Source organism: Echeneis naucrates, chromosome 9 (genome assembly GCF_900963305.1).
Source record: "Echeneis naucrates chromosome 9, fEcheNa1.1, whole genome shotgun sequence".
Classification (NCBI taxonomy): domain Eukaryota; kingdom Metazoa; phylum Chordata; class Actinopteri; order Carangiformes; family Echeneidae; genus Echeneis; species Echeneis naucrates.
In genome coordinates, this window is record NC_042519.1 from 9186611 (window position 1) to 9214457 (window position 27847).

Here is a 27847-nt window from a genome sequence, read left to right on the forward strand (position 1 = left end):
AATCAATTAAATGGTGCTAGCCAGTTTACATTTAGCACATAACTTGCCAACTAGCTATTTTTACCGTGTATTTCAATATATTCCTGTGAATTCTGATGGAAATTCCTGGAATTATGCAACCTTAGTGGGGAGTCAGTGTTTGTTAAATGTATTTCTTTTACATTGACATTTCAGATACCAACAGCACAATGACAGTTTAACCCTCGGATTCGATAATACGGCCTCCATCCACAGGTCAATTCTCAATTCTTGTTTAAGATCTAACCATGTCAGAAAATCTGACATATGTTTGGGGGCAAGTTCATCTGAAATACAACAGGGAGCCACTGCACTGAAGCTACGTCCCTATCAAGCTGTCATTCTGTAAATCAAGTAGTGCCAGCAAAACATTTTTCTCCATGTTCAACAGATCAGGAAAGAAAGCTAAAACTTAATAGACAAGGGGACTCTTGCATATGACCCAGCATCCTCCGCTACTAGTAATAAAAACAATTATAATAATAGTCCTTCTTCTATAACACCTATCAGTCTTTTTCTAAAAATTGAATACCTACCAACACCTACCTACCAACAGGTTGTGTATTTTAGTACTCAGGAGGGAGCAACACAAAACACTATGGCAATCTACTCGTTACATTCTGAGCATTTATGATTATGATGATAGTAATAATGATGAGAATAATAATACACTTCATTTCTTAGATGCTTTTGCAGCACAATGCTAAAAGTCAATATACAGAATAAGTGAAATCACATCAATACAAGTAAGGCAGAGAAGAATAACCATAAGAAATAAAATAAAACTTAAAAAACATTCAAACAAGACAATTAAAATACATATATTTTAGTATAATTGATGTAAACAATTTTCATATAAAACAATATAATAATAGAGATGAAATAGGAATTCAGGGCTTCAGAACGGGGAGAGAAATCTAGAGAAAGTTAGACTGGCACTCAGGAGCTTTGTATATTTAAAACCTAATTTACTGATATTAATATGATAATCCATATGAATTACCACGAGTACAACGACACCAGGATCACGTGCTTCCAATACGCCGTGCCTGGGTGTCTTTCCTCCGACGGCCAGTGAATGCACCGTCACTTCCTCTGCCCCAAGCCGCGCCTGCTGCTCTTCCTCTCAGCGGGACGGGGGGGGCCGACCGACGGCCGGACGACAGCCCATCAGCGGGGACAAGGAAACACCATGGAGGGAAGCTGGGCATAAAAGGGGACACGGAAGGCTGAGTTGCGAGGACGAGGACCCTAACCCTTCATTGGTCTCCGCAGCAGCAACTCCTCCGCCCGGTCTTCGTCTGTCTCGGCTCGGCAGACAGCGAATGGACAGAGCTGGAGAAGACCAGGACCAGGACCAGGACCAAGAACAGGACCAGGACCAGGACCAGGACCAAGAACAGGACCAGGACCAGGACCAGGACCAGGACCAAGAACAGGACCAGGACCAGGACCAGGACCAGGACAGCCTCCGACGGAAGTACCTGCCCGCCGCCTACACTGTGTCCCAGTCCCCGGGGCTGGTGGAGGACTCTCCGGGTCTGTCTGCCGCTGGACGAGCTGCTCGTGCCCGGTAAAAAGTTACCTCGGTGCCTTTTCTCATGTCTGCTTGTTTGTACGGATGAGAGCTCAACTTTTTCAAAGTTGAGCTCTCATCCGTACCTGGAAGGTCAAAGTGCACCAAAGCTGCTGCGACTGAAACTGTTTTCCAAATCACCCGACCTGCTGCCCAAAAGTAAACGGAGCGATATTCTCAATGTTCCTCTTTTGTGCTGTTCACACGAGTTATAACAGCGTTTCCACAATGTGGCGTTCAAGGAGTGTTCTCTGCCGAAACAAGGCCGTAGATCGCATCAAAGCATGAAATGTGTGCACTGAAGCTCGCTGTCTCACCTCACATCCAGTCCTCAGGTCAGAGCCGGGCTTACAGGGTTAACACAGAAAACACATGGCTCACTGTTTGTTACGCAGCCAGCGTCGATTTCCTCAGCAGAAGATGATTTTACAGCCAAGGAATGTGTGATGGTCTGTCCCACTTGGACTGCAGTGTTCCCCCCACATCTGTTTGATATTCAGTAGCTCTGAAGTGAGCAAAATATGAGAGGAGAGGGAGGGAGTGCTGCTATCAGAGTCAGTGTAGGCACAGAGTAGCCCCAAGGTGACCAAGGCCACAACTCTTTAGTCCGCCTGACAGGGACCGCTTGGCCCTTTTTGTGGTGAGGAATGTGAATAAAAACATAAATGGGGCTGTAAAGACTGACGCCTGAGGGATCATCCCATCAGAGTCCTGTCTGAGTCTGAAGTGCAGGACGTAGAGCAGTGACGAAGATGCTCAGAAAAGTGTAGTTAATGCCAGCCCTGTTTAGGCTGACATAAAGTATGAGCAGCTGTGACAAATGGTCCAGAGAGACACTGTGAGGGGACAATTCGGGTCGAAGTGTGTGTGGAACAGCTGCAGTTAGGTCAAGCTTATTTGGTGGCCTAGATAGATGCCCGAGCCGCTGTCCTGTAGTCCTTGATGGACGTTGTTTGTTTACAAGCTGAAGAGGCTTATTGTCCTCTGGACTAAAATGACGACTAAGGCAATACAATGGTAGTGTGTGTCTGTGGGTTGGTGCAGGTGTGTGTATGTTTGTGCACACATATTTGTGTGAGTGCGTGTAAAGTGTTCTTGGACCCCTTGGCTCATTTAAAATTTTGCATTTCTCAACTGGCCTCCAGACCTCTTTTGGACAGTTGCAGTTTTGCACTAATAACTTTAAAAAGCCTTACAGCTCAGTTGTGGTCGTGAAAACATTTACTTGCTGACAATTTCTTTCTCCTGACCACTATAGTGTGTGTGAATGTCATCACTGTGTTTTTGTTCAAGAAAATAGTTTTCATTTTATTATTATTATTATTATTGTAGATTCATTTTCTCCACCCCATGTGTTTGTATGTGCAGGTGTGTCTTTGCATGACCTTTCTGTGTGTTTGCATGTGTGTACACATCAGTTCACTTTGTGTGAACCTCTCCAGTTGTGTGAAATAAAGGGAGCACAGACTCAAACTGGAGCACTCTCCTCTTTCTCTACTGTAATTGGTGCCATCTGTTTTGGCTGTGTTAACATAGTCTGAGGAATGTTGTGATCCATTATTCACAGTGTCCTTTGTTAGTGCGGACAAGAGCAGCCAATGTCATTCTGTTCAAACCAAATCATCCAGGGGAAAGGTTGACTGTTTGGCTCAATAGATTTAGAGTGTTTTTAAGACCCAGTCCCAGGATATTTACCTGGAGGTCCATCTGTGGGACGCTTGCTGGCTTAGTGTCATTTTCCCCACAATCAGCATTTTTCCTGCGTGGCCTCCTCCTACTGTTTTTGGCTGAAATGTAACAGAGAGGCCAGCTCTGAAAACATGACTCTCGCTAAAATGACTGACTGAATTCTGAGTCTGCACCATTAGTGAGCCAAATTGTGCATAACTGAGAGATAAAGTTACACTGGTATTCAGCCTGGTGAGTGTTGGAGTAACCCCACTGGTCAGTGCTCTTTTCAATATCATTTGGTGCTGAGGCATTTTTGTTAACTTCACCTATATTGCCCCCCTGAAGCGTGAAGTCTAGCTCTCTGTATTCAGGCACACCTCTGTATGGTGAAGGCAGGACAGCTGGCATGAACGAGCTTCTGCTTTCCTGAGTCATCATCTTACAAGTAAAAAACGCTTACATTACATTGATGGTTACTTTGGGACTTCCCGTTAGTTAATGTCACATTCTGGGTTTCAGTGAACATTTACTACGTCATTCAGTGTCTGACAGCAGAAAAAAAAACCAACATGTACATGAGAGCAGCTATATAGGGAATCCAGCTGAATGGAAAATGCCATGTATGTGAGCACAGAGAATAGAAGCAAACAGATACTCAAATTCAACCTGCTGCTGCTCAGCAGAAACTGTTTTAGTGTCTCCTTCTTTTCATCTTCTTTCACCTGCTCTGATGAACTTTTTCTTTTCATGAACTCCCTTGGTTTGACTTTGTATGCCTTATGTCTTATCTCGTTCTCTCTTTTCCCACCTCAGGTAACAGACGCACATACCATGCCGACAAGTGATGGCCCCAGCCACTTCCCTGTGTTTGTGGCTCCACACCATGGCAACCACCAGAGGTCCCCTGGCTATGTACCAGGGCGAGTTGCTCCAGTCCGCTCTCCGCCACCTGCTAAAGCTCCACCACCGCCACCCCTAAAACCTCATGGCCCACCACTGGAGCGACCACCCACTTTCAACCTGGCAGTGGAGGGCCAGCGCAGAGAGCGCGCTCAGGGCCTTCAGCAAAGAAAAAACACAATGATCTGCGTTGGCGTGTCGATGGGTGCTTTGTTACTCACAATTATCCTTGTCCTCAGTCTCACAAGTGGAGAGGTGTTAGACGGTCAGTATCGGAAATTTTGTGTTCATCATGAAACAATGACTACTCAACCTTATTCTTTCTGTATGTACCATTGCTGCGTATTTTTTCATTTCCCCATGTCATAGAAAATTACAGATGCTCTGATTTTGCTCATTTTTAAAGCAAACTGTCCGGACCACAACCCTTCCCTTAGTGGCTGGAACCCAGGCCACCAACCAGACAATGCTGTTGTTGTGAAAAAGGGACACTTGTTGAGATTAGATTCTTCTGCTACCTTCTACTCACTAACCATCCAGTCAGGAGGTAAGCACTCCAAAGACTGTAGTGTAGTGTTCCTGTAAAGGTATTTCAACATTGACTAATTTTCATGAATCAAATATGATAAATGTCAATAATCTGCTGATGGGTGTAACATACAGCAGACATGAAGTCACACTTGTCTTTCGCTGACTTCTTGCAGGTCAGGTAGTTTTTGCAGACAATGCTGATGGCTCCAAAAACATAACCCTGAGAACACGCCACATCCTCATAGAAGATGGTGGAGCCCTGCACATTGGTGGTCCCAAATGTCGCTACCGTTCTTTTGCCACCATTGCCCTTGTGGGCCGTTCTGATGACAAAGTTCCTGAGGTCCCAAGCCTGGGTCGCAAGTTTATTGGTGTTCAGGGTGGTGGAACTCTAGAGCTACATGGTACCAAGAGAGTTTCCTGGTCTCTGCTGACCAGAAGCGTTCCTGCCACAGGGTTGGCCTCAGGGGGTCATACCTTTCAGCGGAACTTCAGCCGAGGCATCAACCTACGAGTGTTTGACCAGGACACTGCTGATTTGCTGTTGTCTGAACGCTATGACACACACGACTCCCGCAATGAAAGTCATCAACTGACACAGTTACTGCGGTCCCTGCCAGCAGGCCGCATCGTCACTCTGGCTGTAGGAGACTCTGCTGTCAAAAGCCTTTTAGATGAAACCAAGAAAACCATTGAAGAAAAGCTTGGGAGCAGCTTTGTCTATGATCTCAAATACAGGTAAGCACCTTAAAATTAATATGAAATGACTTAAAATACTTGCTAATGATGTACGGCTTTACGGCTTAAAAGGTCTTGTGATGTTGCCATGGTGAATATGTCTTTGGTCAAACTCTGTGTGACTGAGTTTGTATTTTGGCTGTGCTCCATAACGATCCAGCACTTGAAGACTTTGTTTGGGTTCTCCAGGGTGTGCTCTCTCTGCTTAAAAGGTTTTGGGAATGTCCTGTTTATTCTTGCTCTCCTTGGACTGATAAAGAAGGTTAATGATTTTTTTTTTTTTTTATGTTTTTGTTCAGCCACTGAGAAAATACCTCTTAACTTTGAAGCCATAATACAGGGAGTGTGAATGGCAGCATTTTGTTCCACATCCAACCGTTGTGGAAAAATTTTTTTGTTTTGCTGTGCCCTGTCACTTGATTATCATTCCTGGTTATTGCTTTTCCTGCTTCCCATGTTTCTGCTATGTCAGGAAAGGAAGCATGTACCGGAAAATGGGGTTTCAAAGCTTTCAAGTTTTCAAAGCTTGCATAAAATCTGGCCATTCAGGAGATTTTTTTGTCCCTCAGGCTTATTCACTCAAAGGAACAGATACTGGAAGTCTGATATCAGGTGATGTCATGTCCACAGGGACTCATGAACTGACTGAAGTGGATTTTAGCTTCACATGACATCCAGTCCTCTGTTCACATCATTCAAATTCCTGTTCCTATTCCTTTGCCTGGTTTGGTCCTTGGCTGGCTGAAAAGCCAAGTGCCACTGCAATTTCCCCAGTGTCACATTTCTTTTCTGGGGGTGGGTGCCAAGGCAGCACAGAGGTCCTCAAACAAATTCCTTCAAATATACAGCACAGTGGTTTAAATGGATCAGGCAGTGAAGCCAGTGTGTATGTGTTATGTATGTGAGTGTGGGTGCGTCCCAATAAGTGTGTTCTTCCCTCTCACCATTTATTGGAGATTTTTATCTAAGCTTTCTGCGGATTTCCTTTATAGTAAAAGGAAGCACAAGCATGTATTTATGAGACAGCATGCAGTTTAATATGCCATTAAAGTCACATGAAGTTAGGCTGAGTAATTTTTTTTTAAGATGAAAGCATTTGGTGGAGAGTAATGATGACTTCTAATGTGGTGTTGTAGAGAAAGGGCAGGGAATCTTACGGGAACAATATGTGGGAACTAATTGTGATGTTTTTGTTTTTTCATTTGCCTCAGCGCTGTAATATGGGAGTGCCATTCAAGGGCCATGTTATCTTAAACTTATTCTTAATTTAAAGTGAACCGTAACAAACCACCACGTTACACAAAAAGTTTCTATAGGTTGGTCTTATAGGTGGCATCCTCTCTAAGAAAATAAATCACCCGCCTGTTGACCCCTGTGCCTTTAATCTTTGCCTCTCAGGAGAGCACTTACACACGCATAAACACACATTCACAGCGGTTTGTAGTGTATTCACCTCTGGCCTCCACACATTTGCCATTTACAGTCAAACAATGAGGTGGTTACAATGCAGAAATCAAGGAAGTGGAGAAAGGAAACCATGAAGCAACCATTCAGTTGTTTTCTTTGTGTGCAGCTTAACTGTTGGACTCTTTGGTTTGAAGTGTGCACTCAAACAGGCAGCACATTAGCAGCCTGGGGACAGAGAGGAGGCCTGTCTTGATTTTCCCCAACAGGAAAGCAGCGGAAAGCCACACACTAGGGCTATAATGACAGAACAGAGTGCATCAGCAGATGGATCCTGTTTGTGTATCACTGAAGTGCGCAGTGACGCTTTCACCTGCAAGAAAACTGGGTTCGTCAGTGATTATGCCGGAACAATTATTATGCCCAGAGATGGATATAAACACAAAGGCATTTAGGTCTTAATAGCTTCATCAACAGCCTTAAATTTTCACAGAGAAAGAATACTGGAAATATGAAGTTACATTGATGTACATATAAATATTTTGTCTGTTATGGGTTTGTAGGAGTTGCTGATTTTGCTGCAGAACCTGATGAAATGTAGCTAGAGGTGTATGTAAGGGTCCATTTACAGTTACATTTAAAGTTAGTGTAGCAAAGTGGGGTCTTAATGGTAACAAGGGACTCTGGTATACTGACTTCCCTATTGTGCACCAGAATGTACAGCTGCCTGTCCAGATATGGGTTTAAAAATAGGCTTCTGAATGGTAAAATCCTGCAAGAGGGTTGTGTTATTCGGGGCTAGTTTATTTAAAGAAAAAAATAAAGGTCATTTCATACTTAAGAACAATGATCTTAAAATATTATTCAATTGATGAATAGCACAGAGACCAATTCAGCCAAAGCCCAACAACAAAAAAAGCAGGCGTCATTCTTAAGAAGTGAAGGTCATAACATTTGATACATTTTGGGCGTCTCCAGTTGCTGTACGCCAGTCCACTAGTCCACACCCTCATGCTCCTGCTCACATGTTTTCAGCCTCCCCTTCTTATTTAACCATTATAATCTTCCTCCATCCATCTTCATCCGCTTATCTGGGGTCAGGTCGCGGGGACCATTATAATCTAATCCTAAAATCAATTTCCTGACATTCCTTTTTTATAAGATATTGTGTAGTGCTGTGAGAAAGACTTAGAGCAAGAGTATAAGGTTGAATTCCTGTTTTGCCCTCATTTTAGTAATCCTTCAATTAAAACAGGAAAATTACAACATACCATCTACTCATTTTTCTGCTTCTTTTTCACCTCCCATCAAGGCACATCACAGGCATTTGCCCTTCTTCAAAGTATTACAGTACTGACTAATTTCATCTGTTTTTCATATATTCAAAATCAGTGCCCGCCTGTTACAATCTGTGATATCTATAGACTGTAGACAGTGTCTTCACCTCAACACGCATGCACACACACCCCCAAATATTTAAGCATAGAATCATGATTACTCAGATTAGGTTGCACCCTTTGTCTGACTAAGCTGTTGGGTCTATAATATGATTTGAATGTTCTGTTGACCTTTTCCCTGAAATCCTCTACTGGGACTGCTCCACTAATTCTGATGTCCCATGTAGCTACTGCAGCTTCCATTACCTTTTAATTTTGATTTCCTTAAAATAGAAATAAGGCTTCAATGATATGATGAATTAGGCTTAGTATCATTTCCCTTTCATTGAGACTGACTAGTGTTTGTCAGGCAGTGAATGTGTGAATGCATGACACAATAGCAACCTAGTAATGAATAACTGTGTACCTTTCTGCTAAACTTCAAAGTTATATTCATCATCAGAAGAAAGACTCTGGGAAACTGTAACTTGATTATTGATAATTCATAACTCCTAGAGATGTGTGTGAAACCACTGTGTATTGAATTCCTCTCCTTTCTACATCTCTCCCACTTTTGTCTTCATCCTCCTGGTCTCCTCAGGCAGGCGTGGGCTTTGGTGTCTGTGGTAGATGGCGGTAACACTTCATGCTCTGAGGACATCAAGGAACATGAAAACCACGACACAGGAGGGAGAGCTCTGGCAAGACGCAATTTCACCACTGTGGATGGAGTTGGTTTCTCGGTCACTGCCTACAGCGAATGGAAGAATGGTGAAGGACAATTCAAACAGCAGTGAAACATTTATGGCTCAGCGTTGGTAGCATTCATTGATGAGCTCTTTTAGTGTGGATGTCCTTAATGACATCCATGTTGTTCTATGCTGCACCTCTTGCTTCTTTTATATGAAGTGTTATGCTCGGTTCCCTTTGTTTCCTTTAGGAATCGCCATCTCAGGCTTCCAGGTGGATGCTGTGGATCAGGTGGTGCTAAATCTGCAGGATGAAGTGCGTCCAACCTGGAAACCAGGGGATCGGATTGTCGTTGCCAGTACGGACTATTCCATGCACCAGGCTGAAGAATTTACTCTGCTGCCCTGCCCGCTCTGTACGAGCAGGCAGGTCAGGATACAAGGTGAGAGTGTACCTTTGCTGCAGACATTAACCTGTTGTATGTGCGTGTTTGTCCTCTGCTGTAACAATCCCATCTCCCATTTTAGCTACCCTTTGACTTACAGAGTCCTCGCTAAATGTGGCATGTTAAAAAGAAAAAGGAAGGAAGTGTGTTGGAAAGTGCAGACATTTAATATTAGAGAGGTTGTGTCAGACTTTTGTATAAGCTGAATAACATTTATACTACCATTCCAGTAATATATGTGATGTCCAGAGATATCTGGTTTCCTGTTGTGGTGTTACACTGATGAATGAATATTGGTGGTGGTTTAAAAAAAGTTGTCAGTGGATGTTTTGACCGTAACCTCATCTTAAAATAGCAGTGGTTGTGCGGTTGTGGTTTAGTTGTCTCAGCTTTGCACCCTCCTACCTTCTCCTGTCCATGTATATTCTTTCTCTAGTGCTCTGTTAGGATTTTTATCCATCTCTCTATCAGATATGATTCCTGATCTCATTCCTTAGTTGTCAACAATTGCTAACTCCCTTCCTGGACATGAGGGTGTGTTAGTTTGTGTGTGTGTGTGTCCCATTTTTGTGTTGCTGCTTTGAGGACAAGCTCAGCAGCTGGAGCACTATTGTGAGTTAACACTGGCATCTACACCCTGTGGGCAGGGGTACATTCCACATAATCGAAGAGCTCATTATTTTGTATTTCACATGTATTTCATTACTTTTGCTTGCATGTGTCTATTAAGCTGATTGGATTTAAAGTGTGTGTGTGTGTGTGTGTGTGTGTGTGTGTGTGTGTGTGTGTGTGTGTGTGTGTGTGTGTGTGTGTGTGTGTGTGTGTGTGTGTGTGTGTGTGTGTGTGTGTGTGTGTGTGTGTGTGTGAGCGAGCAGAGTGTTCAAATATGAATCCTTCCACCTCAGAAAGGTTACGCAAGAACTTGAGGACAAGTTCTGTTATAATGAGATTCCTTCTCTGATGTTTTGGCAACACTGGAGTGATTGACATTTTTGTTCATAAAAAAAAATAACCAATTTCACCTTTTGCACTATTTTTCGATTGGTGTGTAAGATTTTCCTTGCAGAATGTTTCCCTAATGTAGCATGTAACCAAGAACCAACCTTTCTGTGCTGCTCAGGGAAGCCTCAGTATCACCATGTTGGGGAGATCATAGATGGAGTCGACATGCGTGCTGAAGTGGCTTTGCTCTCCAAAAACATTCTCATCTATGGAGAAATGGAAAAGGCCTGCTATGGAAACAACAAGTGCCAGTTCTACAACCACGACACCTACGGAGGCCATATCAAGGTGTGTCTTATTTGTGTGTATTCTTGCAATTTAATACGATTGGCTCTTCTTTAACTTATTTAGTTGCTGATGTGTCTGTCTGCATGACTTTACTTTCTCATTAAAGCTCACTATGTCAGCAGTAATCTGCGTGACTGTTTCCACACTACAGAGCTCAAGTGTGAATACATTCCATATATATATGCCATGCTAACTGGGGGGGTTTATTCATGGTCTTAGCTCAGTTTGTAACATGGCTTCTCCCCACTAGAGACTAGACGAGACAAGAGACGTAGAAAAACTGAAAAAAAAAAAAAAAAGAATATGGGGAAAATAAAAACAGAATTTGGGAAAAAATAAAACAGATTTTATAGGACTCTAGGTAAAGACCAAAATGAGTCCAAATCTTTGCCTTCAACGTGGCCGGTTGAATCTCTTTCCTCCATTATTGTAGTTTCCTCCTTGTTTTGGTGCTTACAGCGCATGTGTATGTTTCAGAACTGGCTCCGTGGTGACGTCAGGATGTCGCGCATACAAAATGGAGGCAGACAGCCTCCATTTGTTGTTTATCATCCCAAACTAACAGACCTCAAAGATAACCCTTCACATCTGTAGCATTTCACCATGTCTCCACTTGGGTAACATTGATGTCTAAAGTATAGGCATTGTCTGCAGAATACCGTATAAACAGTAAAATTGTTATCTGAATATGCACGTCTGTGTGTGTCTTTGCGCGTGAGAGAGAGAGAGAAGGAGATTGAGTCAGTTGGAATCTGCTGGAGAGATTGGCCCAAGATCAAGCCTATGTGGATTATAGCATTCCCACAAAAAGACCTCCTGGAGAGCATCATTCAGCATATTTTCAATTGATTATTTCTTGCCCTTCATTCCTGACTTGATGTGCTCCCTAGTATATTTGTGTTTCGCATATGTGCATTTCTGTGTAGCTTTTAATTCATGCTTGTTGTGGAGAGGTATGACTCACTTGAGCCACGTGCCAACCCAGCTATTGCTCATGGCCCAGTGGCATCATAGACAAAGACAGAATGGTACTGTACATCTAAACCTTTGACTAGACCAGAGTGGACAGTTGGCCTACTTTGTGGCAAAACGTCAACCTTTTGTTTTCTATCAGAAGGCCAATGCAATTTACAGAATACAATAGTTCATTGTACTTGATTTATCAATTCTGAGAGTCTTTTTGGAATAATCCTCAGCGTTTTTTGTCCCTCTCTTACACCTTCAGATTTTTTCTAACTTCTCATCCGTGCATCTGTCCTACGTGGAGCTGAGAAATATGGGTCAGCAAGGAGAGACAGGACGCTACCCGCTCCACTTCCACATGTGTGGGGATGTGGACCAGAAGGGAGGCTACTGGGAGCCCACGTATGTGGACGGACTCTCCATACACCACTCCTTCTCCCGCTGTCTCAGCATTCACGCCACCAATGGTTTACTGGTTCGTAAAGTCTGTGTGTGTGGCTGTGCTGAGTTATACCACAATGTATGAGATGATGAAATGGCAGATGTAGACATGCAGACAATTTATACTAATAAGTACCATGTGATAATGAGTGTTGAATGCTCATCGACTACAGCTTGCATCATTATTACCCTAATGACTTCCTTCCTTAGTGCTTTTTCTTCCATGCCTTTTCTCCCTCTTTGTGTTTTTTTTCATTCTGTGTGTGCTATGTTTTGCTTCCTCTTTACGTCAAATGGTGACAGTTCAATCTTTGTCCTTGAAACATCAAGGAAATGGAATTTACATAGTTTAGGATAACATTGTTGTACTCGCAGCTACTTTTTCCTGTTTCAGTTCTGGGACAAAGACCGTATGAATTGTGGCATGTCTCTTATGATGGCCCTCTTGATACCATCACTGTTTACATAGCTTAAGATGGATTTAAAAGAGATTTTCTGCATGTTTCTGAAGGGTGTAAACTCCCTACCCTTGGAGAAGGAGAGAGTGCTGTGATTTTTTTTTTTCCTCTCCTGCCTAGGACTGAGCTGCTAAAGTTGTTGTGCAATTTGAATCACTCTTTGGTCTCTTCTTCTGTCTTTGACCCAGGTGAAGAACACTGTAGGTTACGACACCTTGGGTCATTGCTTTTTCCTTGAGGATGGGATTGAGCAGCGTAACACTTTCTACCATAACCTTGGACTTCTGACTCGACCTGGCACCCTGCTTCCCACTGACCGCAATGACACGGTCTGCTCCAGCATCAAGGACAAGGTCTACAAGGGCTACACTCCCCTACCCAGTACAGAGTGCAAGTAAGATATTAGAATGATGACATGCTGTCTCTGGTTAGAGACAGGACACAGAACAAGTTAGTGGCACAATTTTAAGCACCACAATCAAGAGCATGGCTAGGAATGGTCACAATGCACTGCTTAGCAATCACTACAAACCAAGAACTCAGGATAAGGACTTGGATTTCCTCACTTTATGAAACTGTACTGTCTTGTGTCTGAGCATGAAATCTGCTGTGTGAGTATAAAAGATTTATTTAGAAGTTTTGACAGTTTGCTTCCACCAGCAACTGCTTTTTTGGCTCATACAGGTTTAAAATGGAGCAGAGCGAGGTCAGAAGCAAGTTTAGCCTGTGCAGACTTCTGTGCCATCATCATCATCATCATCATCACTCACACCTACAAGTCCATTTTCATTTAACGCACTGATGAGAAAGGCCATGTCCTTTTTTTCCTTTTAACACAAAATGCCTAATCTGTCTACCTACAGCTGTAACTCAGAAACTCAGAAACCCAGTTTTAACAGTAGATGATATTTGAGACACTGTTGTGAATACAGTTATTTATGCACTTTAGAGTCAAAATGTTTAAGAGAGTGAACCCAAAGGGTTTGTGACGCTTTTAAATGTGTGTGAGAGTATATCTTTGCCTATGGAATCAGTGTGGGGAATTTGGAGAGATAATGCGGACATACTTTTGAGAAAAGACAGAGGGCCCATGTCCGAGAGAGAAAAAGATACTATAATATTGTTATAGTGTGTGATAAAGATATTGGAAGGGCTATTTTATCCATTCAATAACAACCTGGCCTCTCCCTGGGATGTTTTTATGTCAAAACAAGAACAAGAAAAGTTCATCTGTGAGGGAAGCAGGAAGGACTGTTTCCATGCAGTTCAGTGTGAGTCTTGGCAGAGCTCACCCCATCTAGGGTTTATGTTGGAGAGCTGGATTATTGAAGGAATTTCTGAAAATTGACTTTGATCTGTCTTCTGTTTCTTAGTTATAGTCTCTGATATGGAAAGGTACTGGCCTTTTAATATCTTCCTCTGCTTGTGTGTGTGTGTGTGTGTGTCTGGATCTGTGTGTTTCTGTCTTTGTCTGTGCTTGGTGGGGGGGGGTTTCCAGGGCAGTCTCAACTTTCTGGATTGCCAACCCCAATAACAACCTCATCAGCAACGCAGCTGCTGGTTCTCAGGTAATAACATCAGTTATCTAAGAAAACAGCTTCAATATAATGTTGGGCAGATTATTAATAATAAATTTGTGACACACAAGGAGAGCCTGATAGTGATAAATGAACTGAAGCTGCAATGGCTTTGCTGTTCCTGAACCTTACATTATAAAGAAAAATCTATCAATAAAATGGGATTTAACAGTCTTCACTGTTTGGTAGAGGGATACACAGCGAGCCCTGTAATATATGAAACTAAAAGACAAGGAGCTCTGATCCCATCATTTTGGTACAGTGTAGAAACCCAAAGAATACCTGTTATATAACTACAATATTTACATTGATCAATATCTGATCAACTTTGAACTTCAGTGTACTCTCCTAATAATGTATTTTAACTACAACCCCAATTCCAAACAAGTTGGGATGCTGTGTAAAAATGTAAATAAAAACAGGATAAATATATGTACAAATCTCAAAAACCCATATTTTATTTCAATAAATCATAAACAACATATCATATGTTGAAACTGAAATATTTCAACATTAGATGAATGCAACACACCTCAAAAAATTCGGAACAGGCCCATGTTCACTTGTTGCATCCCCTCTTCTTTTAACAACTATCTATAAATGTCTGGGAAGTGAGGCGACCAGTTGCTGGAGTTTGAGGAGAGGAATGTTGTCCCATTCTTGTCTGATGCAGGATTCTAGCTGCTCAACAGTCCTGGGCCTTTGCTGCTGGAGTTTTCGTTTCATGCTGTGCCAAATGTTTTCTATTGGTGAAAGGCCTGGACTGCAGTCAGCCCAGTTCAGCACCCAGACTCTTCTCCTGCAGTGGATGGGTGCAGTATGTGGTTTAGTATTGTCTGGCTGAAATATGCAAGGCCTTCCCTGAAAGAGACGTTGTGTAGATGGGAACATGTGTTGCTCTAAAACCTGATGGTGCCTTTCCAGATGTGTAAGCTGCCCACGCCGCAGGCACTTCAATTCATCCCCATACCGTCAGAGATGCAGGCTTTTGAAGTGTTTGCTGATAACAAAGTGGATAGTCCTCTTTAGTTCGCAGAATGTGACCTCAATGATTTCCAAAAAACCATTTCAAATTTCCATTAGTGTGACCAAAGAACAGTTTACCATTTTGCCTCAGATCATTTTAAATGAGCTTTGGCCCAGAAAAGACAACAGCGTTTCTGGACTGTGTTCACATATGGCTTCTTCTTTGCATGACACAGTGTTAACTTGCATTTGTGGATTGCACGGCAAACAGTGTTGAGAGACAGTGATTTCTGGAAGTGTTCCTGAGCCCATGCAGTGATGTTGTTTTTGATTGTGCCAAATACTTTTCCAGCCTTTTGTTGCCTCTGTTCCATCTCTTTTGGGATGTGCTGCTGCCATCAAATTCAAAATGAGCATGAAATGATAAAAGGTCTGAGTTTGAACATCTGATATGTTGTTTATGTTCTTTTGGGAATAACATATGGGTTTATGAGATTTGCAAAACATTGCATTCTGTTTTTATTTACATTTTGCACAGTGTCGCAACTTTTTCGGAATTGGGGTTGTATAACCACCTATAGATCTACTGTGTGCACATATATATATTTATCACTATACCTCTGTGCTCTTAATTCCTGTCACAGGATGCTGGCATATGGTTTGTGTTCCACAGCTCTTCTACTGGAGACTCTCACGGGCTGGTACCAGAGACCAAGGCAGAGCTCACTCCCCTGGGCATTTTTTACAACAACCGTGTACACTCTAACTTTAAGGTGTCATCAGTGTTGCGTTTTTATTATTATTTTAAATTAACGCTTATGTTAAAGTCTGTGTTTATACATACAGTTTTTATAACATGTAAAAAAAAATTGCACATAATTCTCATTCACTTGGCTCTGACCAAAATGGGCAATGGAAACACATGCACACATGCACCCGAGGGAGCTCTACAATAGTGCTCTGTTTTGTCAGGACAGAAGTCAGGCAGGTGAACTGTAAGCTCTTTGTCTAGTCTGACCACAGAAGCCTCTCTTATAGAGGAAGGAGCCTCCAGGTATAAGACTATAACTTGCTTATACCACAAGACCAACTCAGACCTAACCCTAACCCTTCCATATACATAACATGGACACATACACACATGCACAGACTATCATTTTCATTTAATTAATTTAATTTCTGAAACATAATAAACTAATCCATATAATATAATCCATTTATTACATATTTATTATTGCTTCAAGTCCAAAACTGTAAAATAGAATCGTAGTTTTCTTGATTCTAGTACAATGGAAAGAGCCCTTTAGGATTTTTAGAAAATCGTTGATCTTTTATTGCATTCATACTTTGTTCTTTCCAGGCAGGATTGTTTATTGACAAAGGGGTGAAGACCTCCAATGCCAGTGCTGCTGACCCCCGGGAATACCTGTGTCTAGATAACAGTGCCAGGTGTGTATGTCTGTGCATTTACAGACTGCATTTGTTGGCAGTGTTTGTCAGTGACTGTGATTTATAACCAACTCATGCACAGTATATGTTTTTGCACAAAACATATAACTGTGGACTATTAGAGGGTCTGTGGTGGCTCACATGCATCATGGTGTACAATTACACTATGCAAATATTTAGCTATTTGTGGCTCGCGCATATATTTGTTTAATACTGCTGTCGATATGTTTATAAATTATTTCTGGCTTTTAACTGTATGTCTACAAGGCTATTGACTGGGGGAGATAGATGGCCTCTTAGTGTAACTGCATTTTAGTGGAAGGTCTGTCAGGTTTGTGTTGACAGAGAAAACAAGGCTTCACAGATAGAGTTTCCAGTCTGTAGCTTGCTACCCAAATACAGCCCTCAACCAGACGGAAAAAATCTTATGTGTCCGCTGAGACTACTGACCATGCTGTGTGTGTGCGCGTGCTTGAGTGTGCTTGTGTGTGTGTGTACGTGTATGAGATAGAGTACATGTAAATAGATAGAGCATTGAGGATCCATCACTTTAAATTTGTCCCAAATATTAATCCTGCATGAAAAATTTAGTGGAAGACTTTTGTTGTGCAACTGTGAGAAACTCTTAACGTGCAGATGAGACACTACTATTTTTCAGAAAATGGTTTCCTCAAGTTTAGGTGTTCAGATTAATATTCCTCCATGACCAGGAATTTGTATTTTTGCCTTGGATGTCATCAAAATTTTTAATGTGAGGAAGATTTGGCTATTAGACTGAAATACCAAAGACTTAAGCTTTTTCGTAATGTGACTCTAGTGCCACCAATAAGCTGGGAAAAGGAATATATCCTGTTTTTTATGTAATCCCCACAAAATTTGTGATTTGTGGTTTGTTCAGTCAAAAAAAAAACCCTGTATATCTACGTCTATATGTGGGCATTTTCAGGTTCAGACCACACCAGAATTCTGACCCCAGTCATCCTCGGGTGGCGGCAGTCATTGATACGCTGATCTCCTTCAAGAACAACGACTTGGGAGCGTGGATACGAGGCGGGGATATCATCATCCAGAACTCAGGGTGAGGCAACTCCCAGGCTGTGTGATGTCATCTGTGTCCCGTCTTTAACAGAGCTGAGGAGTTGGAGCTTGTAGCATGAAATATGATATAATTTCACCATAACTCCCTATGATGATTTCATATAGTGTCTAAGAAATCAGTGTTCCTGTCTTGCTGTATTAATTGTGTAAATTTTTTTTTTTTTATTAATCCCTGAGTGTTGGATCAATAGCAAGCTCCTCTCAGCCCTTTACGCAACTACTCTTAGTTTTCTTGACAGCTTGCGTTGTATCAGACATGTTGTAGGGCTAACACGTTCTTTTATTTTTCTGCCTTCAGTTTTGCCGATAATGGAGTGGGGTTATCCTTTGCCAGGTGTGTATTTTTCAAAATCCCTGTTATTGTAGCGTTATTGTCTGTTTTTTTTTTTTCTCTCTCTCTGCCAGATGAACTTGCCAAAAACCATTTGTGAGTGATAAAAGTTGATCATTGACTAGATAACTTTCGTATCTAAAAGCAGACATCATTGTAAACGTATCCCCTCTTTATTCTCCAGTGATGGCAGCTACCCAAAGGATGAAGGCTCCAGCCAGGAGGTGCTGCAATCTTTGTTTGTGGGTGAAAGCCAAAACAGAGGGACAAATGGAGGACAGAATAAATACTGGGGACCAGGAGGGTCAGATGGAAAGATGAGGACACTGCCGAGAAACAGGTGATGGGGACTGAACAAGGTGGAGGATATGGCAATGACGGCAGGAAAAATGTACTGACTAAGACAAACAAGGGAGAGCAAGTGAGGTATTCAGGTAGTTGGACAGATAAATGAGGCTGCTAGAGCTGCTTTTAGTGCTAAGTGGACCTTAGAGGCAAAGAAGTTCTGTCTCTATCTAAAGTTGGCTCCAGGGAATTTTAGGCAGTTTCTAAAAAACAGTGGTGGTAAAAGTCCAGTGATTCCACAGAATTTTTACAGTTTTGTTTTGTTTTTGTTTTTGTTTTTTTTTTCACAAGATTTGGGGTTTCTTTGAAACACAGCTTCTGTTTGCTTCAGCTAAATATCGCTGTTTTCAAAAATTAAAGATAGAAAAAGTAATAAATTATGTTTTGAAAAGAATATGAAGACCTCACTAATGTGTTTTACTCTCACGCCACTTGTTACTCACCACTAATTTGACTTCCCTTAGATGGAGGTTTATGGAGTCTCTCCCTGCTGTAAAGCCATTTCAGTCCAGTGGACAGTCCTAATGAGAGCAGAGTTTTGAGTTTTATGTCTCCTCAGGGCCTCCTTACCTCTTTCTTACTGTATTTTTCTCACATTTCAGAGGTAGTTATACCAAAAGAGAGAGACATAAACAAGAGATTGGCCAATAGCTGCCTTTTTTTGTGTCAAGGACTACAGTTAATGTCAGTTTGTAACCACTGTGTTCAACTTTACTACCATTTTACAGTCTTTGTGACCACACAGTGACATTTGGCACAGTCGGTTTGTCTGTCGTCATTGCGGTTGCTGCCAGAGCAGCTAACATGCTTTTTAAATGAAAGTTCAATAATGTTTAATTAACAGCAATTACATCAGACTGCCAAGTCAAACTTTTATTTCTGTAACCTTAAATCACTTTTCATGCAATGCTCAACCTTAAATCCTCATCTAATGAAGTTCAAAATGTTAGGATATACTCAAATTTATCCAGGTCCACTCGTATTAACAATAAGGAGCTTGACTTTTTCCATGAACAATTCCTGTAGCTTTTGTGTCACACTATTTGGTATCATTTTAAGATGTGTAGTCTGTTTCTCTTATGAATTAGTTCTAAACACGTGACATCGAATTACTTCTTCCCTGCAATGATCACAATGTTTACATTAGATCAATATAGCTGGAGTTATTTTGAGGTTAGCCACTGAAACTGTAAAATGGATTGAAGGCCCATTTAACCAAAGTCTGAAGCCCTGCTGATCTGCTGTCTGATGAGCTAATGGCCTGCATGAACAGTGTTGAAACTCTTCAGAAGCTTTGAGTTTTAGTCAGTTCATGACTAAAGCATGAGGTGATCAGGTTCAATGACTTTCTCGTCTCTGTGTATTTCCTGCTGTGTTCATTACTGTCAGTTGTCCTGCCTAATCACATATTATTCCCTCTCCGTCTAAACTGTAGGACATTCCCAATACGAGGTTTCCAAATCTACGACGGCCCGGTGAGGCTTACACAGAGCACGTTTCGTGGCTTCCTCCCCACACCAGAGCGTTACACCAGTGCAGTGGGATTTAACCTGAAGAACACCTGGCAACTCACTCCACGAAATAACCTTTCTCAACTCAGCTTCCACTCCACTGTGAGTAATCTGTTTATGATTGTCTAGTCACAGTTTATACTAACTAGTGACCACTCGGCTTGTTCGACCATATTAAAGTTTAGAAAAAAAAAACAAAAACGTGACTGTTGCTATCCCATTTTAAATGTTGAATTTAGATCAGTTTTTCTTTTTTCTTTTTTTCTTCATTCTGTCATCTTTTTCCATTTGTTGTTTCTTACTGTTAAATGTTTGTTGTGGTCTGCTGATTCACCACTGTTATGATATAGTTAGGTTGTAAATACTGAATTAACAGATTATTTAACTTATCTTCACCTTTTCTCTTTATTCCACTTAATGTATCCCGAGATAGACATTAATGTATAAGGTTTATATTTCTGGAACACTGGCTCTGATTGTTTCTTCTTGGGCAACTCTATTGTATTTGTTCTTTATCCCCCCCCACATTGAGGTGCCACAAATATAATTCACTGGTGCCCTCTTGTGGTGTTGTAAGACAGTGTACAGCTTTGTAACAGCACACTGTAAGTGTCCTGATTTTTCCTGAGCTCATCTGATCTTTTAAATATAACATCCTTGCTATACTCATCTTCAACATGGGACAAGCATTTCCTGTGGAATTAATAAAAAATTGATGTCAGGCTGAAGTTTTTATAAATTAGCATCCTCTGTTCAATAACAGAAAAGTAATCACCAGAGAACAAAATCAAGTTCTTCTGAAGTGACTGAGAACATTTTTGTTGGTGAGAAATTAAAATGAAATATCACGAATGGATTTCTTGTTTTACTCAAGAGGAGAATGATCATCGCGACAGAACAATTTGTTTTTATTAAGAGAAATTGCATTGGAATATTAAATAGAAGCACTAATATAAATGCACACCTAAGCTTAAGCAAAGTAACTATCTCTTGAATTTTTGAATAGTGCTAACATTTCTATGGTAGGATTCTCAGCTCTCGTTGCTCGAATATCCTCAGGTGGAGCTGCAGACGTTTTTTGGTCGCCCTGGGCAGTGGTTTGAAGATAACGATCTGGATGGGGACAAAAACTCCATCTTTCATGATGTGGACGGGTCGGTAACAGGCTACAAAGATAGCTACGTTGGCAGAGCAGACAATCGCCTGATCCAACATCCTGGCTGTGTGAACGTGTCTCAGTGGAGTGGAGTGATCTGCAGTGGCCGCTACGCTCAGGTAGAGCAATCCCAGGTTGACGCTTCACTCTTGTTATTCTGTTCTTGTAATGTAAAATGTGCACTCAGTCTCCTTTCTCCTCCTTCGTTCCTCTTCTTTTTCTTTTCTTCAGGTGTACATTCAGACACAGGGAGCCCCCAGTCTCAGTTTATCCATCTGCAGAGATGAATATCCTGATGCTCCTCTGGTACTGAGGGGGATCAACAGTCAAAGGGCCCAGTCTCAGCAGTATCAGCCCATCCTGATGATGAGCAAGAGCTACACTCTGCACTGGAGTGGACCTGCGCCCAGAGAAGTTGTCCTGTCTCTTATCAACTTTGATAAGTGAGTAAAAAGAATAATAAGTATGCTGCTGCATTTCTCTGATGGTCTGCAAATGAGGATATATTTTACTCAAGATGCTTCACTCTAACCAGCAGAAATGCACCAGTGAGAATTCACAGCATGAAACTGTGTTCTTCAGATGCTTTTAATGATGTCATTAGGACCATTCTGAGCGGAGAAAAAAAATTAATAAACACACCAGAGTATGATGATTTTTTTACGAGTTCAAATCTAAATGGCCTTTAGGAAAACCTCATTCTAATTCTTCTCCCTTCCTCTCACTCAGAGATGACTGGGTGCTGGTGGGGCTCTGTTACCCATCAGAAACCACATTTCAGATCATGGCCGACATCAACGATCGGCAAAGCAACACCTTTGATGACATCATAGACTACGGCACCATGTCCTCCCTTGCCGAACTGATGAAGAAGCCAATGGAAAGGAAATACTTCTTTGACCGAACTGTTGGGTAAGAAAACAAAATCAAGTCAGCTTCCGTTCTGTGTTTTTCACCCAGTTTTTATCTTGTTGATTTTAGTTTCTAAAACTGCCAATTTTCTTTGCTTTCAATTCACACAAAGCTTATTGTGGCTCTACCTTCGGGCCAGACATGGTCGTGATGGTCACAGCTATTGTTCGGTGAAAGGCTGTGAAAGAGTAAAAATAATGGCCACCACATCCTCCAAGCAGACCTGTAACTGTGCAGCTAAGGCTTACCCCAAATACTCCAAGGCTCCCTCAGCAGTGATTCCTATGCCAGCATTTAACACAACCCCCTGCAAAGACTGCGGTGCTAAACAGGTTTGTATTGCTTGCATTAGGAGTGTTTTAAAAAAGGTTTAAAGCACAAGTAGCCACTCCTGACCAGGCTGTTTCTATCTCAGCTTGTGTTTTCCAGTGAGCCATGGACCGTCTACCTCCAGACACAAATCAAGTCTCTCAGCAGCAAACAGCAGCAGGGAGGGGATAACAGCTCCTTCATCACTGTGAGCACAGCAGACCTCAGGCCACAATCTTATCTATATCCATACATCCTGTCAATGAAGATTTGTTCAACCTATATTCTTTTCCATCAACTTCCAGGTGAATGAAGGGAAAATGTCCTTCTCGCAGCCAGGGTATTTTCTGGTCACCGTGGATGCCTGCTCTGGAAAAGTCACCAAGAAAACCTCATTTTCCAAAATGGATGCCAAGATGGAACAGTATCTAAAAACTGGAATACCAAAAAGGTGAGATGCACACTATATGGTGACTCTGTCTCTCTCTCTCTCTGTGTGTGTGTGTGTGTGTGTGTGTGTGTGTATGTGTGTGTGTGTGTACACACACACATACACACACACACACACACAGAGAGAGAGACAGAGACCAACAGCCGCTCACACTCAGACCTACGGACAGTTTAGAGTCACCAGTTAACCCAAACATGATGTGTTTGGATGGTGGGAGGAAACCGCACAGGGAGAACATTCAAACTCTAAACAGAAAGGCCTCAGGCCGGGAATTACACACACAACCTTTTTGTTGTGGGGCAACAGTGTTAACCACGATGCTGCTGTGCTGCCCCACCAATAAATAGTCTTGCTTGTTTTTTGGAGCCATGAATAATTTTCAGGTTTTTTCTTCAACAGGTCAATAGTGCTCATGGCAACACGAGGTCAGCCAGAAGGTCTGGTCAATGTAGCACCATATCTGATCTCCTTAGGTTTAGCCAAAGCTCCTAGCCTACACAAAAAAGGTTAGTGCTACACTAACATGTTTTCCATCCGTGTCTATATTTTCTGTATTTTTGGACAAAGTCTTTCTCTTACATTGCTGCCTCTCACCACAGAGAGTCTGGCACTCTGGGGCTTCCAGGGCAGCTCTTCACCCCCTGTGTGGGTTTCTCTGAAAGTCGGGCAGGGGGATGAGTTTCTGAGGGTGCAGGAGCGCTACCTGCCCCTGAGTTTGGAAGCATATGGCTGTTCGCCACCTGCAGCTCAACACCGCAAAGACCTGGAGCTACTCAAAAAAGCCACAAGACTACAATGAGCAATGTGAACTGTACAACTTACCTGCCCAAAACACTCTTGCACACAGATACACAAACACACACAACCAGCTGATGAATGTGAACTGCTGAACCTTTAATTTATTAACAAAAGCCAAGATGTTTACCAATATCAAGTGGAGAGAAGGTATTTTATTATGGAGGGAGTATATTTGTGATATTGTTTGTGTGTGTGCGTGTGTGTATAGGTAAGTATGCCTTGGGGCCGCTGAGTCAATGCACTTTCCTTTTAAAGTTGCTATATGTATGTTTTCTCCGTCGCTGATTACGATTTGCCACCAGCAGCAGGAGATGGTGGTCAAGATGATGCTCGTGCTTGCCAAGAGCTTTAATCTTGGATTTAAAAGACACCCTCTGATCAGCGTTACTTATTTCTCTGACGCTGCACTGAGGGCAGACTGGATGCTACAATAATTCATGATCACTATGACTTCATGTTAAGTAAAACAACATAAGTGGTCAGAAAAAGAGACAGAACCTTATATATTGGATACACCTGGGGAATAAAGGAATGAATTTTGGTGCTGAACTAGTAGTTTTTCTGTTAGACCGGCAAGGAAGTAGCTGTCAGGCTTATAGTGGCTCTGTATTCATAGCAAAAAGCTACATACAGCACGTTTTAAAGACACAACTTGCCTTATCAGCCTAAGTGATCAATGGAGCTTTGCAATACTGTTAGTCAGTTGTTTATCTTGGATACGAGGGATAACAGACCCAAAGCAACCTTCAACATCTACCTGCTTGTCTTAGTATGCAGAATAATTTATATTGTACGGAGTAAGAACTGAATAAATTGGATTGAGCCTGAAAACAAAACATAATGCATTAGATTCACACCTGCTTGTGTGAAATTGAGAAAATAAATTGCATTGTCCCTGAAATGAGATCATCTTGAATTGGAACCAAAAACAAAAGCTGGATTAGATGTACTCAGGTCAGAAGAAAATGACTAAAATCAGTGCTATTGCGTCTTATAATTACACAGCAACATCAGGCCAAAAATGAACACGTGAAGTGATGAAACAGAGCCAGTGCATCAGGTTTCAGAAATGATTTCATGCGAAACATGTCAAGTCATAACAAGCCATATGCATATTGATAATTAAATATGGGCATACAGAACGTTTGTGTAAACTGAATCTGGCTAGCTTGACTTTCTAACATATAATTGTGTAAATTAACAGGTAAAAACTTTGTAGGTATTCTCTTCCCACTAACCCTCACACACATCTTTAGCTTTTTATTTCGAGGTCTATAACAACTGAATCTTTAACTGGAAAACCTCTGATCATCGTGCAGCTGTGCAACTTAAGACTTTAAGCACCTTTGTATAGATTCTTACTTGGACTTACTGAATCTTTCATCTCATATCTTGTATTTATCTACTTGCATTTATGGTCTCTCAAGTGCTGGCTAATGTTATGTTTCTTTTTATTTTTGTATTCTTAAACAGCATTGAATGTTTTCATCTTTCATCTGCCTCATTTATGATCTCTTCATGTGCATTATTGCCTAAACTGTGTGTAGATACATTACAGGGTGTGTTTTTAGACAAGGTGCCCTGACTGTACAGTAGTGAGCAGCAAAAAGTATACAGCTAATATACCAGCTGTGACGCATTAGGCTTTATGTTTGACTCATAGTATATAATCTTTTATAGGGTGTTTGTGAGCAGGGCTCCCCCACTGAGCAATGATGAGTACCTATCTGTGACTTTGTGTGTGTGTGTGTGTGTGTGTGTGTGTGTGTGTGTGTGTGTGTGAGTAAATGACTGATCATGTTAGACAGAGAGGATAATTGCCTTTTAACCACTCTACTGTTAAAAAGCAAAAGAATGAAAGATGTTTCCATCCTTTCCTTTTGTTCATTTGATGCTTTAAAGATGCACAACCAGATTTCTTCTTTTTTTTTTTCTTCTTTTAAATAGAAGTGAGCTTTGTAAATAGGGTGTTTAACTCCAACTGTACATGTGATGGGAAAGTAGTTGTCAATAATGTGTATTTACGGTTGCTTTTGACAGAATTTAAGTCAATTTATCAAATGTTCACCAAAATCTCATGAAATTGCCAATTAAAGAAACATTTATGCTTTGTGATAAAATCATATTTTTAAACTCATTGGAAAGGGCTGGCTTCTTGTGAATTAAATATCTCTTAGAAATAATGTTTTTGTATTAAATATACAACTTCACCACTTGAGGGCAGCCATGCGTTTTTCTGATGAGTTCCTCAATCTGAAATGTACTTTAGTGCAAATCCACATTCTTTTACTGACCAATTTAAGCTTAGAGCAGTCTGTAGACAATATAGGTGACTAAAGAATTCTCCATCCAACTGTAGCCTGAAAATCACGATCTCTGTTTACTTTAGCCCATCAGTCAGCAGCACAGGGACAAGTGGCCAGAAGCATGTTGGACTTTTGATTAACCTCTGAGGATCACAGTTAACATATTCTGTCAAGCATGAAAAACCATTATATGTCAGAAAAACATGGTAGAAAATTGTTATTTCATCACCTTCAAGTCTTCAAGCACTTAGACCTGCACACAAACAGCCAACATCTGCCCAGCAAACAGATAAATGAAAGTACAATGGCAGCTACCTCCTTAAACAGACCAACATTCACATCCTCTTGCTAGATATATTGACATCTTGAAAGAGCTTGATCATTGGTGTGTGTGTTTTTTACAGTGTCAAGCAATTTCAGAAGAAGGATTTAAAAAAACAAACAAACAAACAAAAAAACAGTCCGTGACAAACCGAGTCCAGACACATTCCAGCCTGCCTTATGGCTCAGGCAGTGAATTCACTCATCCATAAAATGGTCTCTGGCCCTGAAGCCCGAGTGCTCCCACTCACTGCACACACCATTCTGCAAATGAGAGGGGGAAGATTGGTTGACACACTTTGCAGGCATAGAGATGCCAATGAGGACAGCCGGTGACACTTTGCCATGATGAGGTAAAAAATAAGACCCTCAGTGGTGAGATAACTGGATTACTGTCACTCACTGAGTGAACTCTGTCTCCCACATTGGTCTGGACACGTTTAAAATCGCTGAGATATTATCGAATGAGAAAATGAAAATATTTCCCTCAGATCTGACACGGCCAACACAAATTTGAAGAGTTGTGTACGAGGCAACATATTTGTTTTGTTTTGTTTGTGGGTTTTTTCTCCTTGAACCTTGTGATGATTATATGTTGTGGCACAGATAGACTTTGAGCTGAGTTTTAATTCTCTAGCACTTTTGAAGCTGCTTTTGAAGTGCACAAATACAGTTAGAGAAATGCCAACGTTAAAAACATGCCGCTGTGGAGACTGGTCCGTGAGCTGGAGTGCACTGTAGGCTGTATCCCTTAGCACGGTGCTGTGTATTGTTTTAATGAGAAGGATAGAACTATGGCAACATGCTTTTGACGCTGCGACACATTACTGTTTTCTTTCGTGTGGTTTTGTTCTTCTCCTGCTAAAGGCTTTACTAAAGGTTAAATGAGAAGGGAAAGTGAAGAATAATTGCCTGACAAAGGCAGAGCGCAAGAAAAGGCTCAGAGGAAAGTGTTTAGTTCTCTGACTTACTGGGCAATAGTAAGTAGAGCCATAATTTTCTGTTTTTCAGGCTGATTACTATGAAAAAACAAATTCAGTTACTGGCAAATGAAAACCGACATATTTAAGACCTAAAAACTGGACTGTGCCTTTAAAAAAAACTGTATGGGAATATATCAGGGGAGAACACAGGGAGCATTTCTTAATAATCACATTGGAACAAACCAATTTGGTGAATTTGAAAATGAATGCATTTAAATGTGTGAAGAAGCGTCTCCTTTTCTCTGTTGGTCTGGGCTAGTTTCAACATGATTCCTGCTAATTTGTTGGTTTTTTCCATCATGCCCACTAAACACCTTATTTATGTGCGACACAAATATAACTGCCAACATGTTCAAATACAAGATTGCTCCCATGTAACTGCAAAACTTGCAGTTTTCTTTGAAATGATACATTTATGGAGCATTAAGTTGTCCCTAACAAGTTTCAACTGAACTACAACTAAATATCCGGTGCATTTTTGTTTAGTTTGGTGTGGTGGCAGACGGCAGGAAGTTCTGCTTACATGGCTGTACGTGTCAGTGTGTACAGCACTTCACACATTCACAGCAGAAACTGACATGGCCAGCTGCAAGTTCCTGCCGTTGCGTGTATTACTTGCATATTACTTGTGTGTTAACATTTGTTCAGACAGTCCAGCCATGAGCTGTATGACCCTTCATTGCAGGGAAGTTCCTCTGATTTTCCAAACTTGCTGTACCGTATTATTCTTTAATCTCACCATTCAATCGGATGAGCGGTTCCAGTTGATTCCCCACTGATGCTCGGTGATGGTGGTCCTGAATAATTAACCAATTCTGACAGGCATGTAGGGG

General features: G+C 41.4%; 1 protein-coding gene across 1 annotated transcript; it reads left to right on the forward strand.

Annotated features, from left to right (window-relative positions):
• The first annotated feature begins 1326 nt into the window (after nucleotides 1-1326).
• On the forward strand, nucleotides 1327-25609 carry cemip2 (cell migration inducing hyaluronidase 2). Its single transcript, XM_029510770.1, has 24 exons — nucleotides 1327-1591; nucleotides 4079-4430; nucleotides 4572-4712; nucleotides 4870-5434; nucleotides 8816-8985; nucleotides 9155-9346; nucleotides 10470-10639; nucleotides 11865-12077; nucleotides 12690-12895; nucleotides 14000-14069; nucleotides 15689-15817; nucleotides 16405-16493; nucleotides 17440-17571; nucleotides 17890-17925; nucleotides 18107-18262; nucleotides 19703-19880; nucleotides 20838-21053; nucleotides 21166-21377; nucleotides 21664-21846; nucleotides 21959-22178; nucleotides 22262-22363; nucleotides 22461-22606; nucleotides 23006-23112; nucleotides 23206-25609. The coding sequence occupies exons 2-24, from the start codon at nucleotides 4097-4099 to the stop codon at nucleotides 23403-23405; spliced, it is 4167 nt and encodes a 1388-aa protein (XP_029366630.1). The 5' UTR covers nucleotides 1327-1591; nucleotides 4079-4096; the 3' UTR covers nucleotides 23406-25609.
• Nucleotides 25610-27847: the final 2238 nt, after the last annotated feature.

Excerpts from the sequence above, each read along its gene's own strand:
- cemip2 (XM_029510770.1), top strand. The coding sequence starts at position 4,097 with ATGCCGACAAGTGATGGCCCCAGCCACTTCCCTGTGTTTGTGGCTCCA. Across the intron at positions 4,713-4,869 it reads ACTAACCATCCAGTCAGGAG|GTCAGGTAGTTTTTGCAGAC; the intron begins GTAAGCACTCCA and ends GACTTCTTGCAG. Across the intron at positions 17,926-18,106 it reads GTGGGGTTATCCTTTGCCAG|TGATGGCAGCTACCCAAAGG; the intron begins GTGTGTATTTTT and ends TTTATTCTCCAG.